Source organism: Balearica regulorum, chromosome 1 (genome assembly GCF_011004875.1).
Source record: "Balearica regulorum gibbericeps isolate bBalReg1 chromosome 1, bBalReg1.pri, whole genome shotgun sequence".
NCBI lineage: Eukaryota > Metazoa > Chordata > Aves > Gruiformes > Gruidae > Balearica > Balearica regulorum.
The window spans coordinates 133,117,384-133,134,840 of NC_046184.1; the positions used below are offsets into that span (position 1 = coordinate 133,117,384).

General features: G+C 37.2%; 1 protein-coding gene across 3 annotated transcripts in view; it reads right to left on the bottom strand.

Moving 5' to 3' along the window:
• CDKL5 (cyclin dependent kinase like 5) overlaps positions 1–17,457 on the bottom strand; it is a 151,223-nt gene that overhangs the window by 26,023 nt on the left and 107,743 nt on the right. For all 3 annotated transcript variants that reach the window (XM_075775560.1, XM_075775557.1, XM_075775558.1), the window contains 4 exons: positions 15,290–15,479; positions 10,761–10,841; positions 6,227–6,387; positions 2,880–3,906 (listed from right to left, as the gene is read on the bottom strand). In XM_075775560.1, the coding sequence (XP_075631675.1) occupies positions 2,880–3,906; positions 6,227–6,387; positions 10,761–10,841; positions 15,290–15,479 (1,459 nt within the window). The remainder of the gene's footprint in view (positions 1–2,879; positions 3,907–6,226; positions 6,388–10,760; positions 10,842–15,289; positions 15,480–17,457) is intronic.

Genomic DNA, 17,457 nt, shown 5'->3' on the forward strand with positions numbered 1-17,457 from the left:
TAAGTCAGGATAGCATAAAAAATCTTTGCCTCTAATTTACTCTATTTTCCTGAATATAGTACTTCTTAAAAGGTACTGCAAGCAAAAGCTTAAGTATGGCCTTAGAAACACCCGTATGCAGGTAATTTGCCACCAAATATGACTTAACCCCACTCTTAAATGAACCAGATACTGCAATTTTATCTGCAGTATGGACCGAACAGATAAAATTCAAAGCTCTCTACAAGACCTTACAGGAAACTGTGCTGAAAGCCCTATATGAATTTAAATCTAGAATGTCCAAGAAGGACAAAGGTTAAAAAAACAAAACCAGAAAAAAACTCAATCAGAATTAAAAATTGGGATTTCAATTCATTATATGGGTGCTTTGCAAAATCTATTTTGCATTTTATTAATGAAGATCTGGCCTTGCTGTCACAGATAAAAATCACCCTTGAAATTGTGCCAAGATGAGAAATGCACCTAAAACAATGCTTTAAATCACAGTTTGATTCTTCTAAAATTTGCAAGTTTTGATTAAATTACTACTTATGTAAGATACCTCTTCTTTGTCAGCAGTTGTTACAAATATGAGACCATAATAGCAACTTGTACTTGATTTTCTTCTGCTTGCTCCCTTTTGTGTACGTATAATTTAAAATAAAAAAGAACCCTTAAAACAAAAGTGTACTGAGACTTGAAAAGCCCCCAAACTAACACTGAATGCAAGTCTTTTTTTCTTTTTTTTTTTTCTTTTTAAGTAAGATTATAGCCTGGCAAACAAAGAATGTTTTTCTTTAAAAAGACTGGGTAGAGCTAAAGAGAAAATCAATGAGAAACTAGAAACATGGAAGAGAGGAACCTTCACAAAATATGAGCAGAGAACAAGTAGAACTGAATGGAAAAAAATAATAGGAAAACAATAAAGAATCTTTGAGAACACTTATGTTATTACTTATTTTTTTAGTTCAGTAATACTGATGGAAGTTAAATTTTCTGATTTCTAATGCCAAATGTAGAAAAAGAAAAAAAAAAGGGGGGATAGGAAGGAGCCAAAGAATGATTTCTTTGTAAAACGCCTTTACAAGGCATAAGAAGATGGAAAATTTAATTCTGATTTGTTATTGAAAGTAGTATAAACAAACAAACAGCTTTGTGAATTTACAGACTTGCCATCCATTTCAGAAGGGTATTTTTCCTTTCAGATTTCTGATGGTTGAAATACAGATTTAAAAGCATTAATTGAAGGCTTAAGTGTAAAAACACTGACCACAAGAAATAAAGGCAAGTTCTTTACAAATGATTAGGCATTCCAAAGTAAACCAAAAGAAAACATAAGAATTAAGATACATGTAAATTTTTCTAATTAAAATAAAAATTTGTCAACCAGTTGTCAAAAGACAAAGAATGATCTGATAGAAACAATCTGCCTCTACTTAGATGAAATTAAAGTTACTTATCAAATTAATATCTGCTACATAATGCAGAAAAAGATCCTAATGCTCTGAAGAATACAAAATAAAACATGAGCTTTTATTATCAAACCCTCAAATATTGGTGTTATTGCCCATCTACAGTAACATCCTGAAAATAGCATTTAACTTGACTGGAATGAGAGAGAGAGAAAAATGACTGCACAAAGGAAAAAAAGAACAACTGGCTTTGAAATGGAGCTGCTGTGATCCCTTCTAAGTAGCCTTTTTTTTTTTTTTTTTTGCATCACATTGTATTTCTCCTGTTTTGATGAGATCTTTTCTCATGTGTGAATAATCGTGAATGGAGGAGATATGGTAAATATGAAAAAACGTATGATGACTTCTTTTCCCTACTGGACCAAAGAGGCAATCACTACCCGAAAACTCTTTTTTTATGGTACTTGTAGACCACTATCAAGTCAGCTATACACATTTCTTACATAAACTAAGTAGGCAGAGTTTTTTTAGTCTCTCACAGTAAAGCATAATTTTTAGACTTTAAATAGTATTTGCAGCTCTTTGACTTCCTTCAATTTGTGAACAAATGTGAACTAGAATGTTCTCTCCTTAGAGGTCGCTTTATCACAGATGTACATATAGAGAAACAAAGACTCATTTTATGTACTTCTCTCTGCACCATTTTGCTCTACTTTGGATCAATGGTATAGCAATGTAAAGATTCAGGAACAAATGCAGTCAATCTTTACACATCTGATGTGGACAACATCGCATAGTTTAGAAGTGTTGTGTAAAGAATGTAAATCAACACCAGAACTGGCCCTTCCTCTACTCATTGAATGATGCTCACAGTAAAACACAAGGTAATCGGTGACAGCAGTTACTCTAAGGAGCCAATTTACCAGTGCCTCCTGCAACATAAAAATCTCTAGACTACCCCAGTTATTTATCATACTAATCAAGAGAAATATTGCAAGTTTTGATATTCCTCTAGTAAATCATGGCATTTCAGCAATAACGTCCTGCTATAAGCGAGTGAAAAGCTCACTTCAAAAATTAATGTTAGCATTCATAACAGAAAGACATACAGAAAAAATAAAAACACAAATGAGAAGGTTAATTAAGCAAAACACTGTGACAAAAATGACATCAGACAATGCAACCAAAGACTAGGAACTATTAATGAAATTTTAACTTCAGAGACAGTTTTTTTCTGTTCTCACATTTCCGTACTTTAAGAGAATGGTATTCATAGTCCATTTTTTAGAATTATTTTAAAAATAGCCTCTCATTTTGCTCTTGACATATTTAGCCCTTCTGAAAACCACCCCCAGGATCCCTTGCCTTACAAGATGACAAATAAATAAATAACTGCAAACAAATAGAAGAGAGAAAGCAGGACACTGTCCCCACATGAAGTAAAGAGAGGGAGGTAAGCCTTCCATGATAGCAATATTTTGAACTAACCCTATTAGTATCTTCTGTACAGTCTTCTCGTGATGAGCCAACAGATCTTGTGAGTGACTTGTGCTGCACCTGTGGAGATAACAGTTGCAGGCTGTTTGCTCTGGCTGCCATCCCTTGCCCTATGCTTAAGCCACCCTCTGAGCCCTTTGACCTCACTCTGTCCCGGCTCACATACATAGAGTGTCTATGAGGGCGCTGCTGTGAAGAAAAAGGACTGGTATAACCTAGACCATAGGAAAAAGATTCATGTGGAGCAGATAGAGAGTGGGAATGGCTTCCATCCATGTGATCTGGCAGTTTTAACTCCTCCATTGTTTTGGAGTGTCTTGTTGATGGTCTTCGGGTGTCCAGGGTACCCTCGCTGCGGTTATTCCTCCCGGACGGACTGAGCAAAGTTCTGTTATCGCTGTGTCGAGGAGCAGTTGGACTGGTAGGAGAGTTCAAGTCCATACAGCTGGATGGAAAATACCTACTGCTGTTTGGTTCTGCAGCTTGGGCCCTGGCTTCAGAAAGGTTGCCCACGGATTTCGAGTCTGTCAGAACCCCATGGCTCTTTGACTTTGTCCGATACGAAGGACTCTTAGAAGACTGTGGGATAGTATCAATATAGCTGTGGCGACTGTGCTTATCGCCGGGTTGTAGTGTCCCAGTTTTGCTTTGAGAAGTTTCCATAAATGAGTGCCGGTTCTGCTGAGATCTGGTGTTAGACTTCAGGTACTTTGTGCCTGGACCATCAGAACTTTTCGGGTCCACATTAAAATCAAATTCTGTTTTTGCCTTTGTTTCCTTTGGGCTGAGAAGATGTGGCATGTTATTATTGGCTAGATCCTTGTTGCCAGATCCAGGTGTGTTGCTCGATTTTTTTGTATGCATTGGACTATGTGCAGCTCCAGGAAGGTTTCCATTTAAAAAGCTTTCATTTGCTGGAAGACCCTCTTCTCTTGGCCCGCCAACCCCTAATGTCTGTATATCCTTGCTGTTTGATCTGTGGTGTGACTGCAAAGCAGAACTTTTGCTGGCTTGATTTCTACATTAAAATGCATAAAGAAGCATTAATATACCAGATTACATATTCATGCATTAATAACTTCAACAAAAGTACACTCATTTCAGAAGGGAGTTGCCATTTAAAACCACAAAATTTAACTGCAGTAAGATCAAATACTGCCAACTAGGCATCAGAAGCTCCACTAAAATAACAGATTTGCCAGTGTTAGTCCATTGTTGTTTCCTTCTGGTTATATCCTGATGGACAAACTCTGCTTTGGTTAACGGACTTTGATAATGAAAAAAATGAAGATATAAAATCCAATCATAGAAATTCCAACCTATATTTACACATTTATGCATGTGTGTGTGTAATATATGTGTACATCACTGATGTAAACACTACATTCTGAAAAGACATCTGGCATATCAAAGTGTAAGTGGAACAATCAAGTAGGTCAGCACTGTCAAAAAACCCAATACAATCAATGCTTCAGGCCATCTAATGTATGTCTGATTTGGGGGAGGAAGAGAGAGAGGGAGGGAGAAAAGAGGATATTGTGCTGGTAAAGGCATCCATGGAGTTAGCCTGAGCTCAGCACAGCCTAGCAAGACCTGTAACACCAAACCCCAAACCAGGTCTACCACAGGAACCCTGACTTTTGTGGAACCTGGCACTATCCCAGTACTTAGCAGACTAACTCATCCCAAAACTGCCCCCAAAATGCCCCACAAACCAGAGCAGACTGACTTTGTGCAGAGCTACTTGGTGACATCCTTAACTTCTACTCTACTTTCCAGCTCTTCTGGTTTTGGGATTGCGGCACTGAGATATGAACTGGTTCTGCAAACATTCAGCCTAAATTTATTTGAGCAGAATTTATTATTTCAGGTTTTCTGGCATAAACCCAGTTCTGCTTCTGGATCTATGCTGGCACTGTAAACCAGCCATGACTGAGCAGTGCTGTGACTGTACTTGTTAGCCTTGATGGACCTAGGCTGGCTATGAAGAGAGTTAACTTATTTCTGTATCAAATCTATGATAATGTAATTCAGATATATTACTGAGGGATAAAACGATAGCTGACTGTACAGACGAGTTTGCACCTTTGTTGATCTTGTTGATAATGATAATTGGGTCATGCTAGCCATTTTTGTACTTAGGATTTTTGTATTACCCACTTCAGTGATCTAATTATGCACTCTATTACAGTTTCTAGAAATTTAGCAATTGTAATTTAAATTATTTTTTAGTTAAAAGGAAGTATATTTTTTAAAAACTTAAGAGAGATAAGGAACCTAGTAATTTTAAATCAAGCAGCTAGGCAAGCCTTTGTATTAGACAAGAAGTTTCTCATGGGTCTATGTTTTCCCTTCTGACGCCACATTTCTAACAGTAAAATTTCTATCCCAAGTATCTATAAGGGTAGCTAAAGCTTTTTGGTGTCTACCTCTGAAAAAGTATAGATTGTAAGTGTCATTATCCCAAATCTTAAAATGAGGAATATTTTTTGAATCTCACAGGAAGAGCTAAAGAAATACATGGCTAGGATTAAAACCCACTATCATTCTGCATACTTCAGAGGGCGACCTTTAGGAAAGCTTTTGTCAGAGGAACACCATGAGGCTTTCTGTACTGAAGTATTTTGTCCACCAGTAAACACTGTCCACTGAGGTATTAAAATCAAGTGGCTTCTCTCAAGCTATGTGGGTCCAACAAGGGAATCACTGAGGAAATACATCCTGTTTTAAATTCAAGTAGACTAGACTTGAATCATAACTGCAGACAAAATTCTGTTCGTCCTCAATTTGGAGCATGATCAATGCACATAATTTTCAGGACATTTAGCTGCTGAAAGTCTGTGTGAATTTTGAACTTTGAAGTATCAAAACCTTGGAGAGACTTGCACATGTACAGTAATGGTAACATTCCAAAGAAAAGAGCTTTCCTTTGGAATCTCAGGCGTCCTCCAAGCCACAAAATTCCTACTGTTGTTCAAGAAAAAGGCTAACATTTTTTTAAGATGGGTAAGCCAACTTATTTTTCCTTTGTCAGAAATGGCTTGAATGTTGTCTTTGTTTTTTGGTTTGGGGTTGGGTTTTTTTTTAATTTTTTTTTCCCAAGAAACAGCCTCATGCAGAAAGTTAGCAAAAATTTCAGCTTGAATAGGTGCAATACACTAAAACTATGTCTACTTCCTTCATTCAGTGAAGCAGCATGGAACAGTATATATATCTGAACGTGTCTAAACTGTCAAACGACTACTTTTCTTTTCTTGGAGATGCTCTTATATGTAAGCATGATAGCAACTCACTTACAGAGCAAATGTCAGTGATGATGATGACATGCCTACATTTACCTGTTAGATAATGTGTTGCTGTCTACGTGGTAAGGTTTTCTCTTAGCTGACCGTGAAGGTGAGCTTCCACAGCGATCCAAGAGTCTTTGGGTTTGAAACGAAGGATGGTTCAAACATTGTTCTGTCAAATATCTATCTGCTGGATCTAACTTCAGTAAATTCTTTGGAAAACAAATCCCAAAGTTTAAATGTTAGTATCTGCATATGCATCAGCAAAAAGTATAACAAAATATCATTATTGAGATAATTTTTAATCTTCAGAGTTTCTGTGATTAGATGTAAGTGCCAGAACAATTTCATGTTGCATTAAACTACATACGATAGAAAATAACCACTTTAAAAATACTATGTTCTACTTAAAAGATGGAAGGCCTCAAACTTGCTCATTATGAAACATATATACACTGTATGTATATAAGGAATATATATACATATATAGCTATATATGTATGCTTAAAATACAAAAATATCTATAGATGTAAAAATATGTTTTATGTATATACCTATACATGTTTAAAATATATGTATTTTAAACATATTTTTCAGAATATATCTTACAACAATGTTTAGAATGAAAAATATTAACTTTACTGGTAATAAAATACCACAATGAAACAGGCTTTACAAACAAACAGAACAAGCATATGGGAACATTCTTATACAAACAAAAATAGTCTTTTAAAGTTAGTATTTTTTAAAATATAGAAATGTAAGAGTTTAGTTTTTGACTTCCAGGGTTCAAATCCACCATAGTTTTAAAGAATTTTAAAAGAATTTTAAGAATTTTAAACTGTTCACAATGTATTCAGAAAAAAATTAGCCTCATAATTCTGTTAGATCTGTTGTGATTCTGAACAAAGCCACTATCTGACATGTAGAAAATACTTAATCACAAAAGTAACAACCAATAAGTTTGAAAGGTTTCTTGCAGGAACAAGGCAATACAAAACTTATCTTGGAATATCTGAACATTCACGACTGTCAGCAAGGATAGACATTTGAATGACTATTAAATAAGAAAAATAGCTATTTTTTTAAGGGTTATATAGGTTGAATGGAGAATAACTCTATCTGTATATGTGCATATGTATAGACACACAAGACGCCTATCTATATTTGCATTAACGTAGTATTCAGCCACTTGAGCACAAACTGGTTTTCCCTTCACAGGATCCCTGCACTTCAAAATTGAAAATGCTCAGGAAACAAAGCAAGTGGCAAACTAAATTGTTATGCAGTTTAGTCATACAGCACACATATCTTCCTTTCTCAAGTGACAAACTGTATACAATGACTAACTTTTTCTTTCCCCCATTTTTCTGGTGCTCATCACTACAGCGGATCAAATGTCCCAACCACACACGAGGTGGCCACATGTGATTTCCACATTCCTCCTCAGAAGAGAGGATGTTCAGAGGCTTCCCTCAAGTGCCTGTACACTAACTTGCAGAGCCTGGATCAGAAGCAAGGAGAACTGAAAGTCCATAGTGAATCACAAGTCTGTGAACCTGCCTGGAATCACAGAGTAGTAGTGGGACAGGGCTCATGGCTGAGGCATGGTCACTGATGGGTACAGCTGGCTTCAGAAAGAAGGGGGTGGGGAGGGAGAAGAGTGGCACTCCATACAGATAAGTTCCTGAATGGTACCAAGTGCCAGCATGAAACAGAGGTTCTATTCATTGGCAGTTTCTGGGTCAGGATTAGAAGGCAAAGCGATATTTGTCATGTTATAATGGGGGTTTGCTACCAACCATGCATTGAAGAACATGAAGATGATGAAGAGGACAACTCTCTACAACAACAAGCAGAAGTCTCCTGATCGGAGGTCCTTATCCTCATGGCAGACTTCAACTACTTGGACATCCAGCCTGTGTAGATGATCCAGGAGATTACTAGGCTATGTTGGTGGCAATTTCCCAGTGCAGCTGCTGGAGAGGCAAGTCAGCCAAGGGTAGGACTTCACTCTACTTGACCTGCTGTTCATCAACAGTAAAGTGCTAGTGACAAATCTGATCAGAGAAGACAGTCTGAGCTGTAGCGACCATGAGATGATTACAGTTAGGATTCAAAGGAAGAGCGGGAAGATGAGCATCAGGGATAGGACTGAGGACTTCAGGAGAGCAGACTTCAGCTTCTATAAGGAATTACTGAGCAGAATCTCCTGAAAAACTGCCATCAGAGGAAAGGTCCAGGAGAGGCACTTGATTTTTAAAGAAAATTTCTTGAGAGTTCAGGAATACAGCATCTCATTGTATAGAAGACAACAAAATTTTGCATAAGGTCAGGTCAGCTAAACTGAGAGTTTCTTAATGAACAAAAATGGAAAATGGGGGGACAGAGAGTCAAGGACAGGATACAAAGGACTATAAAAGTACTGCAGAAGCACTTCCACTTCAGAAGGCCAAAGTCCAGCTGGAGCTAAGGCAAGAGAGGAACATCAAGGGTAAAAAGAAGGGGTTCTACAAGTATTCCAGTAGTGAATGGAACCTCAGAGAAAATGCATGTCTGCTGCTGAATGGGGGAGACAACGGAATGACAGATGATATGAAAAAGACTGAAATACTTGACATCTTTTTTGCCCAAGTCATCACATGCAACACCAGCTCCCAACTCCCAAATGCATGCATGCAAAACAGCATGATTTGTGAAGGAGAGAGGAGGAGAGAAGCAACAAAGCAACGGGGCCAAACAGATGCCTCTTCATTAATCTAGTCCAGAAACACTCTCCGAACAGAGATATATCAAGAACTCACTACTTTAGCTGGCAGTGTGGGTTGAAGTGTGGGCTATTCAGTAATCTGGTAATCAGACCTGAGGTCCCTGGGAATGCAGCTAATGAGGAACACACCAACTGTGGACATGTGCCAGACTGTCCAGTGTCTGGAGAAGAGACAGGCATACAGCAAAGCATCTGTCGCATTTGTAGCATGTGACCGAACCACAAGTCTCTTCTCTTCTTGCAGTCTTCTGCTCATTCTTTAACAACATTCCAACTCCTGAATTAAGTAATGTAGGTCAAACACAAAATATCCCCTCTACAGAATCCCTGACCTTTCTGCTTATATTTCTCCCTACAAGGTGAGAAAAGTTGAAAAGAACTATTTAAAGTAGAATGGAATTATTTGAAAACCTACGTTTCCTTAAAATTCAAGTGCTTCATTTCACAACTTTGTAACTTTTAAATCACACTAAAAGAACCCAAAAGACATTGAGATACAACATAAAAAATAGGATAAAATGAAAATAAACCCCACCCCAGCACATGTAACAATGGTCTGAAGAATGATCTTGAAATTGCTGTTCTGCAATATCTGCTGCTACAGCTTGACCTACAGCTAACTATGAGGCCAGAAAAAAGTTTCTGCGAATCAGAAAATAGAGGAGAATGTATAATACCAAACCAAGCAATTATATTCACCAAGGTACCTACTTTTGTGGACTCCATGAAACCACGATAAAAGCTATGCTGACTGTCTTCATAAAGCAGGGAGATTAAATGAAAATCATTTGAACTGGTTATGTTAAAGAAAAGAGTAGAGCAAATCTAGTGGATTTCTGCTGGCTACACCAATGCTGCTAAAAGCAAGTAAACACCCAAGTATACCCCAAAACAGACAACCTCTAGTTTCTGAGACAACTGGCACAGATGGGCTTGAGACCACACAATTCATTTACAGTTGATTAGCCATATCCACGCTTCATATTTGTCCTAGATCACCTTTAATTCTTAGGTGGTAGCCCTTTGATTCTAAACCCAGGTTTTGACACTATGACTTTTTTCCCCCCGCTTACTGTGGATGAAATAACAGGAGGGTTGTACTGCAGCTTACCACGATGATGTTTTTATGGTACTATAATAAGGATGCAAAGGTGTTGTGTACCCAGGAATATGGCACAAATGCTTCACAGTGTTTGGCCATTTTGAGGGGAGCCAGCTTCTCCTGATCGCCTGTAAGAAACTATGTCAGGACCGTATCGTATTTTGGCCACAGGTAACTAGCTGATTTGTTCCACAACAGGACAGAAGAGTAACGTAACACACACTGTGTAGAGGTGAGTGACAGCAAGCAGATTAAGGGCTCAGGGAAAAAAAAAAATTACTGTGTGTCAACTTTGTCATGCTAATCCAACAACAAATGATCAACAACTCAGGTTAGCCTAATATTGTGTGGATTTATCTAAATTTATTACAGGTTGAGAGCTCATACTCCAGCATTACTAAGATAACCTGTGCATCTGAATGTATATCAGTGTGAATTCATATTGCTGCAAATGATGGTGATTCTTTTGTCTGGACTATGTATTTGTTTATCAAATCAGTCAAATTTGAACAGACTCTCCTGGCATTTGCAAGAGAGATTTTTCTGATTCTTAGGAAATATCAAGCCTTGCTACAAACAATGGTGATATCAAAATACCTCAAAAGGAAGTTTACAAGTACTTTTAAGATGTATTATATTAGGAAACAAAGATAAAAAGTGACTTACATATTTTCCTATATATTACAGGCAGAAAATAACATACATTTTCCTACCTTCATAAGATCAAGTAATACACCACTTAAAATTCCCAAGTATCTTCTCTCTAAAGATTGTGGATGATTGACTGCTGGAAACTGTAAAAATAATATAGCATAAATATACTGAGAATGTAAACAAGGTATACATGAATACAATTTCAAAAAATAGAAACTACTATTCTGAATAGAATTGTAGAATAGAATAGTGAATAAAGGCATGTAATTAATGGGAATCATATGAACTGAAAAAGTTAGTGGTTTATGAAACATTATGAAACACATAATGAAACAAATAACTGTTGATGTAGGGTATGAATCTAGTCAACCAAAGAAAGTATTCTTGATCAGTAGGACAGTCAAGGAACCTCTCTCAAATGAGAAATAATCAACTTAGATTTATAAATGTGTTTGTGGCTTTATGATTGACAAAAGGTGGGTGGTTTAAAATAGATTCAGAAATAACATAAGTAAAATATATTTTAAAAAAAAGGATTTAAAATAGCTTTGAGTGAATTTGAGAGTGCAAATATGGTACTAATTAAATACCAAAGATTAACAGACAATTCCAAAATATTTTTAGTGAAAAAGATCAAACCCCCAAAGGTTTATGGTTCAGGATTACTTCTGTGGTCATGCTACAGTAAGAACTGGCAACACCATGGGAAGTAGTGCACACTGCCAGAGGGCATCTTTTGTCAACTAGAGTCTGGACAAAACCCGATGAAGGCAGTATTTGAAACTGTAGCCCCGTCTGGAAAGAAGAACAGGACAGGCAGGGATGATTTCAAGAAAGAAAAAATAAAGCACAGAATTGGGTATTTCGGCTTGCTTGCAAACAAGACAGGAGTCAAATAAAATGAAGACCAAATCTTTTCTTTTTATCCAATGAAAGAAGATTTGCTCAATATTTCATTGCTGTAACGTAACGTCAAGTACAATGCGTTGAAAAGAAACAAGATGACAGAGATCCATTTCCAGACCGTGGCACATGAACTGACAGCAAACAAATAGATAAACTGATTTCAGTGAGGTAACTTCAAATTTAAAAGCTAAACATATATACCAGTGTTTTTGGAATTAGAAAGTAAGGCTGGATTTTCAACAGAGGCATAAAAAAACCTTATGGATCCAACTTATGCTGATTTTAGAGAAAATGACACATTTGAATACCAGAGAAGTCTCTGGAAAAAACCCAAATCGAACCAAAACAACAATCAGCCAGCCTATTGGCATTAATCACAGTTTATCCAAAACTATGTGACTCAGATCCAGAGACTTTGTTAGCAGTTCCCAGAGTTGTGGAATTTGCCTAATACTATGCGAGTGTTTCAATTGCAGCCTGGCTTGATCCCATCCACATCCTCTGTATTTTCCAAAATGTCCTCTGAAGCTAACACGTCAAAGCAAGAACACTGACAATAGGAAGCATGCAGTGTATTTCTCTACTGGTCCATAAAAGCCATCACTGTATGTCCAAGTGGGCTCAATTCATACATAAAATATACCCACATAAAATACTGACTTACAGTTAAAAATCACTGAAAATACAAGAAAATAACAAAATTCCAAGTCACTGATTAAGACAGACTACAGCAACAACAACAAAAAAAAATCAACAAACATGAAGATAAACATTTTATGTGGAAGTTTGCTTCAGGATAAAACCACATGAGAACTATATGTTTGCTCTGAAATGTCAATGAGCAGGAAGTCTTAAAGACTTTAATTCCTTTACTTTCACTTGTGCATTTTCCAGCTCTCATTTATATCTTGGGATTGTTACAGTTAGGTGCGTATATTTACATTCACCTTCCTCATTAAATACTGGCTTCAAACCTATGCTTTAAAGAGCAACCCAGTACAAACACTCATTTCCAAAAATGCATTTTATTTGGAAGCAAAATGCATTGCCTGCGCACTGTATGTGCATAAGTGTTAGACCACTAAGAATTGCTGCCCATTCTTTGTACTGGCATTACTCTTCATAAGTTACATTATGTGAGCTTTGAAGGAAAATGAAAGATCATCAGTTTGAATGTGTTTGTTGCAAAATAGTCTCTGTATTTTTCTTTTTACTTTGCTTTCTTTTGAAGTGGTTTACTAATGATTGAGAATTTTTTTTAAGTCCAAGTCTGCTATGTTGATCTTAGATAGTAACTTAGGTGAACCAAAGCTTCCATGCTTCCTCCACTTTTTACATGAACCAAATGGCAAAATATTCATGTCTTCACGTAGAATGACCATCATAAAGAAGGTTTTACATCTGGAATGGTCAGGGAAACATGAAAATGTGCTGAAGCCATGCAAAGCAGTAATAAGAGATGGCTATTCACTGGAATTGTTCAGATTTTCCAGTTTATTTATAACTTATTTGTAGAATAATATTTATGGCCCTACATTACCACTCACATTTTCCATAAAGGCCTGAGCCTATTGGTACTTTCTGATCCCATATTTTTTATTTCCTTGGGCCTTCAACATACCATGGATGTTTTCTTCCTCAAAAGGACTGAAAAGTGATCACTAAATACTCTCTAAAGCTCAAGTGTGAGGAAAATTCTGCTTATGTGTGTGTATATAGATATATATCTCTGCATGGAGGAAATGCACAGGAAGAAAAGACAGAAAAGTGTGCAAATGTGCATCTGTATACATGTGCATGTGGTGCCGGAGAGTTTATATTAGAATTTTTAAAATCCTGTGCTACAGTATGGTAGTACTCACAGTTATGGTAACGTAGACATTCACAAAGCCTAAACATATGGATAAACAATTCCACATCATGGGCTAGTTTCTATCTTGTGAATACCCAGTGCCAGATCCAGCTTGTAAATAATAATTTGCATGATCACAGCATACCTTATATCTGCTATGCAACAGAACATCTTCCACTATTAAGCACTATGCTACAGTCAGAAAAATGTACTTTTAAGGTTGTCTTATAGCATGGAATAAATTTTTCCCATGAATTAACTAATGAATATCACATTCTGAACCAATAGTTTTTGTAGTATTTTTCATGCTTAAGTCATTATTCAGACTTTACTTCAATATTCAAAACCTACCCTATATTAGAAGGTGTATGTCACTGTTGTCATCATTACTATCCTGACTTTACAGATGGGGCTAACAAGGCAGCAACATGTCTGAGGCCACGTAATAAACCATTGATCCAGGATGAGAACAGAGACTACTGGAATCACTGTATTTTAAAGCTACAAGCAAAGACACTTCATTCTCATTCTAAGACATCACAGATGTCCAAATAAGATTACACGGCACAACTAGAACTGCTGTAAAATAATGTTGAAGAGGTGGTAATTTATTTTGCTTACAACTTTTAAAGTATTGCTTTCCTGATAAGGCGTTACAAATTTTTTTTAAACAGAAAATCCCATCCAGCCCACAGAAACAGAATCAAATACTGACAGGACCTTGCAAGAAATATTTGTCTAATAATTTATTTAAACCCTCCACTGATGGAGGGTCTACAAACTTCAGCAAAACCTCTTAGGAATTATCTATTACTATTATTAGCTAAAATAATTATCCTAACACCTTAAGTCAACTATTTCTTTTCTTATCATCATCAGCTAAACCCAATTTATGGCAACTTTTCACATGTTTTAACACAACTAGATCTCCCCTCTTTCCCCTTCTCATTGTCTAAGTTTTTTCTTTCACAGACTAAAATTCAAATCTTGAGTCTTTAGCACAGATCAGGTCTCCTAAAATCTTTGTGCATCTTTTTATAGGATTTTACGCTAATGATTTCAGACCATTTATCAAGATCATAAATTCGCCTTTCTGAGCAACACTCATTAATAGAAAATGACAGCCAAAACTGAATTACAAGGAAACATGAGTACATTCACTGACTAGGTATTGTTAAAGATAACAGAGCTATTACTTAATATATTGCTTCTGGGATTTTGCCATATGGCGTGTCCCAACTTGAACAGCTTCTCCACACTAGTGAGTCTCTGTCATTACATGGTATTGGCAAACCCCTGAAAGGGGAACAACGCTGTCAGTAGGAAGAGCTTTTTTACTCACATGGCTTACATCAACTCCCCAGGAATATAAGCCAAAAGGGAAAAAGCTCTTCTGCCATGATAGCAGTCTCTATGGCTCAGATTTTTCCAACAGAATAGCCTGAAGACAGCAGGCATGAATTTTCCACCCCCCGAATTGACAGAGCTATGCCACTAAACTTCACAATGTAAACTCATCAGGGCAATGCTGAGCTGGGTATAAATGCTAACTTGCATCCCAAAAAAGTCAAAGAAATGAAAGAAAATCTTTAATCAATTTTTAACAGTAAACCAAACATATTTATAAAACTCAATACTGATATAATCAGAACTTTACTTTGAATTATGAATGCCTTATAATCTAAATATCCTATACTTACACAGAAACATGTGCAATAGATAATGCACAATGTAAATTAAAAGAACCTTCACAGCAACAATGACAATGGTGTAAATACTATGTGAGTAAATTAAAAAAAAAAAAAAAAAAAGGACAAAACTTTCTCTCACCCGCAAGCCATGGAAGCGTGGGTTGCTGTAGAAGAGCTTCATCTGCTCGGCTGGCAGTGGGCCTAGCACCTTCTGAATGGTAAAGAGCTGGTCAATCTCGCTCTCGCCTGGAAACAAGGGCTGCCCATCACTCAGCTCTCCCAGAATACAGCCTACAGACCACATATCCACAGCCTTTCCATAAGGAGCCCTGTAAAGTGAACGTACAATGTTTTTCACCCACTGACACTGTCTTCTTACTGAGTTGCTTCAATTAATTGGCCATATTTCCCAAGGTCTGCTTCCTTACAACACAGAAAAATGAACTTCAATATTAAAGAAACTACCTCAAATACCAAGCCCTCTGTATCTCCCTGGATTGCCTGATGTATTGCTGCTTGAAAAGGCAGGAGAGAAATTCTCAAGTACACCCAGGGATCTGGTTACCTTTGTGCAAAATATTACATACAAGAATAATTTTTTTGACTGCGAAGCAGTTATCATTCCCAGTTAGTGCTAGTTTAACTTCCCTTCTCTCCAGTGGTTAATGACTCTGCTCTATTTCTGCATTACATTTCTTTTTCCATTGTGCTTACAAGAGGGGATAGGCATACTGGGTCTCCACTGGGAGAACAGAAGTGATAACAAATCTTTGTTTCAGCATTCATACAGTGAAATCTTAATTACAGAGAAAACAGAATGCCCCTGAAAACTATTCCTTAAAAAACACAGGTGAGGAAGCAATGAAAGCATCGTAAAAGAAGTAACTCCTGGTTTGGAGTAAAGCCACAGGTGGGGTTTTGGGGAGAAATTCTGATGGGTGGTCTCTGGGTGTGCAAGCAATGTCGTGTGGTGGGGAGCATGGCCTCTGGTATCTTAAACTGCTGATGACAAAAGAAGCTAGGTCAGCAATGAAGACGTGTAGGTAATTAATCAGAAACAAAACTAAGTGGTGGGAGTGTTACACCAGCAAGGGCTATACCAGCTTTTCTTGAGACTACATACAAGGGTATTTAATGGAAGAAGAGGCAACATTGGTACTCTGGTGAGGAGAGACTATGGGCCTGAGGACAGTTTGTAAGACATGTAGGACAGAAAATTGGAATGTAAAGAATGGAAGTTCATATGAAAAGAAGAGAGTGGTAGACTACTGCAACATTCAATCTAAAGGCACGAGCATTGAAGAAACACGGAATCCTTTTGGACAGTTTCTGATCTTCACTCTAAGGTTCTGTTCCTCAGCAAGCTTGTTTAGCTGCCCTACCTCAATTGTGCAACAGCTAACACATTACATACTTTTAGCTTTTCATTGTTCCTACTATAAACAAAAGCAACTCCTTTTCTGAGGCCCAAGTCCATGCTTGTTGAATTTGTAAAAAAATTTTTGTAAACATCCAACTTATTCCAAGAATCTCTTTTGGATGTTTAGGTTTTGAGCAGAACGAACAGAGAATTCTTCTCATGTCAAAGAAAAAGCATATAAACCGATTAAAGACTAACAAAGATTGAACTGAAAACATATTTCACTGAGTGTCTTCTTTTTGAAACTTGTAATCCAACAACTTAACCTATGTTTCAAGAGATTTTTAAGTTACAGCTGGCCTGCCTATTTCTGGAATAAGATACTACCAGGGTTGCATGTGACAAACCCTGTCCTAAATCTGTTCTCCTTTGCTTCTTTCTTATGCTGATGATTTAAAGACGTTTTAGAGAGAGAACACCTGCAGACTAAAGAAAAGAAATACCTGAATTTTCCCCAATGATTACTTATGATTAGTTACTTCACTTTGTGGGGAGGACACTTGGCCAGAGGACCCTGTAACCCTTGTGATGATATAGTTAGGCGAAGGTGAGAAAGCATTTCTAGCTGGACAATAGCCTGAGATGCCTAGTGCAGGAGTCTACGGTAGCTAGGAAAGCTGAAGTAGGACACCAACGTTTCAAGAACTGTTTGCCTTTCAGAATCTGCCACAAGACACTGCAGTCCTTTCACAATCAATCATCACAAAATCAAAGTTTGCCCCATTGACTGCTGACAAGGAACTACCAGCGGCAAAGCAGAGCGTGCCAAAACTCCTGAAGTACTACTACTACAATGGCTCTGTGCCTTCATAATTCCCTTACTAATCTTGCATAGTGACCGCCTGTGGATTTGCTGAGAGACTCAACGTTTGTCCTTTCTGTGATGC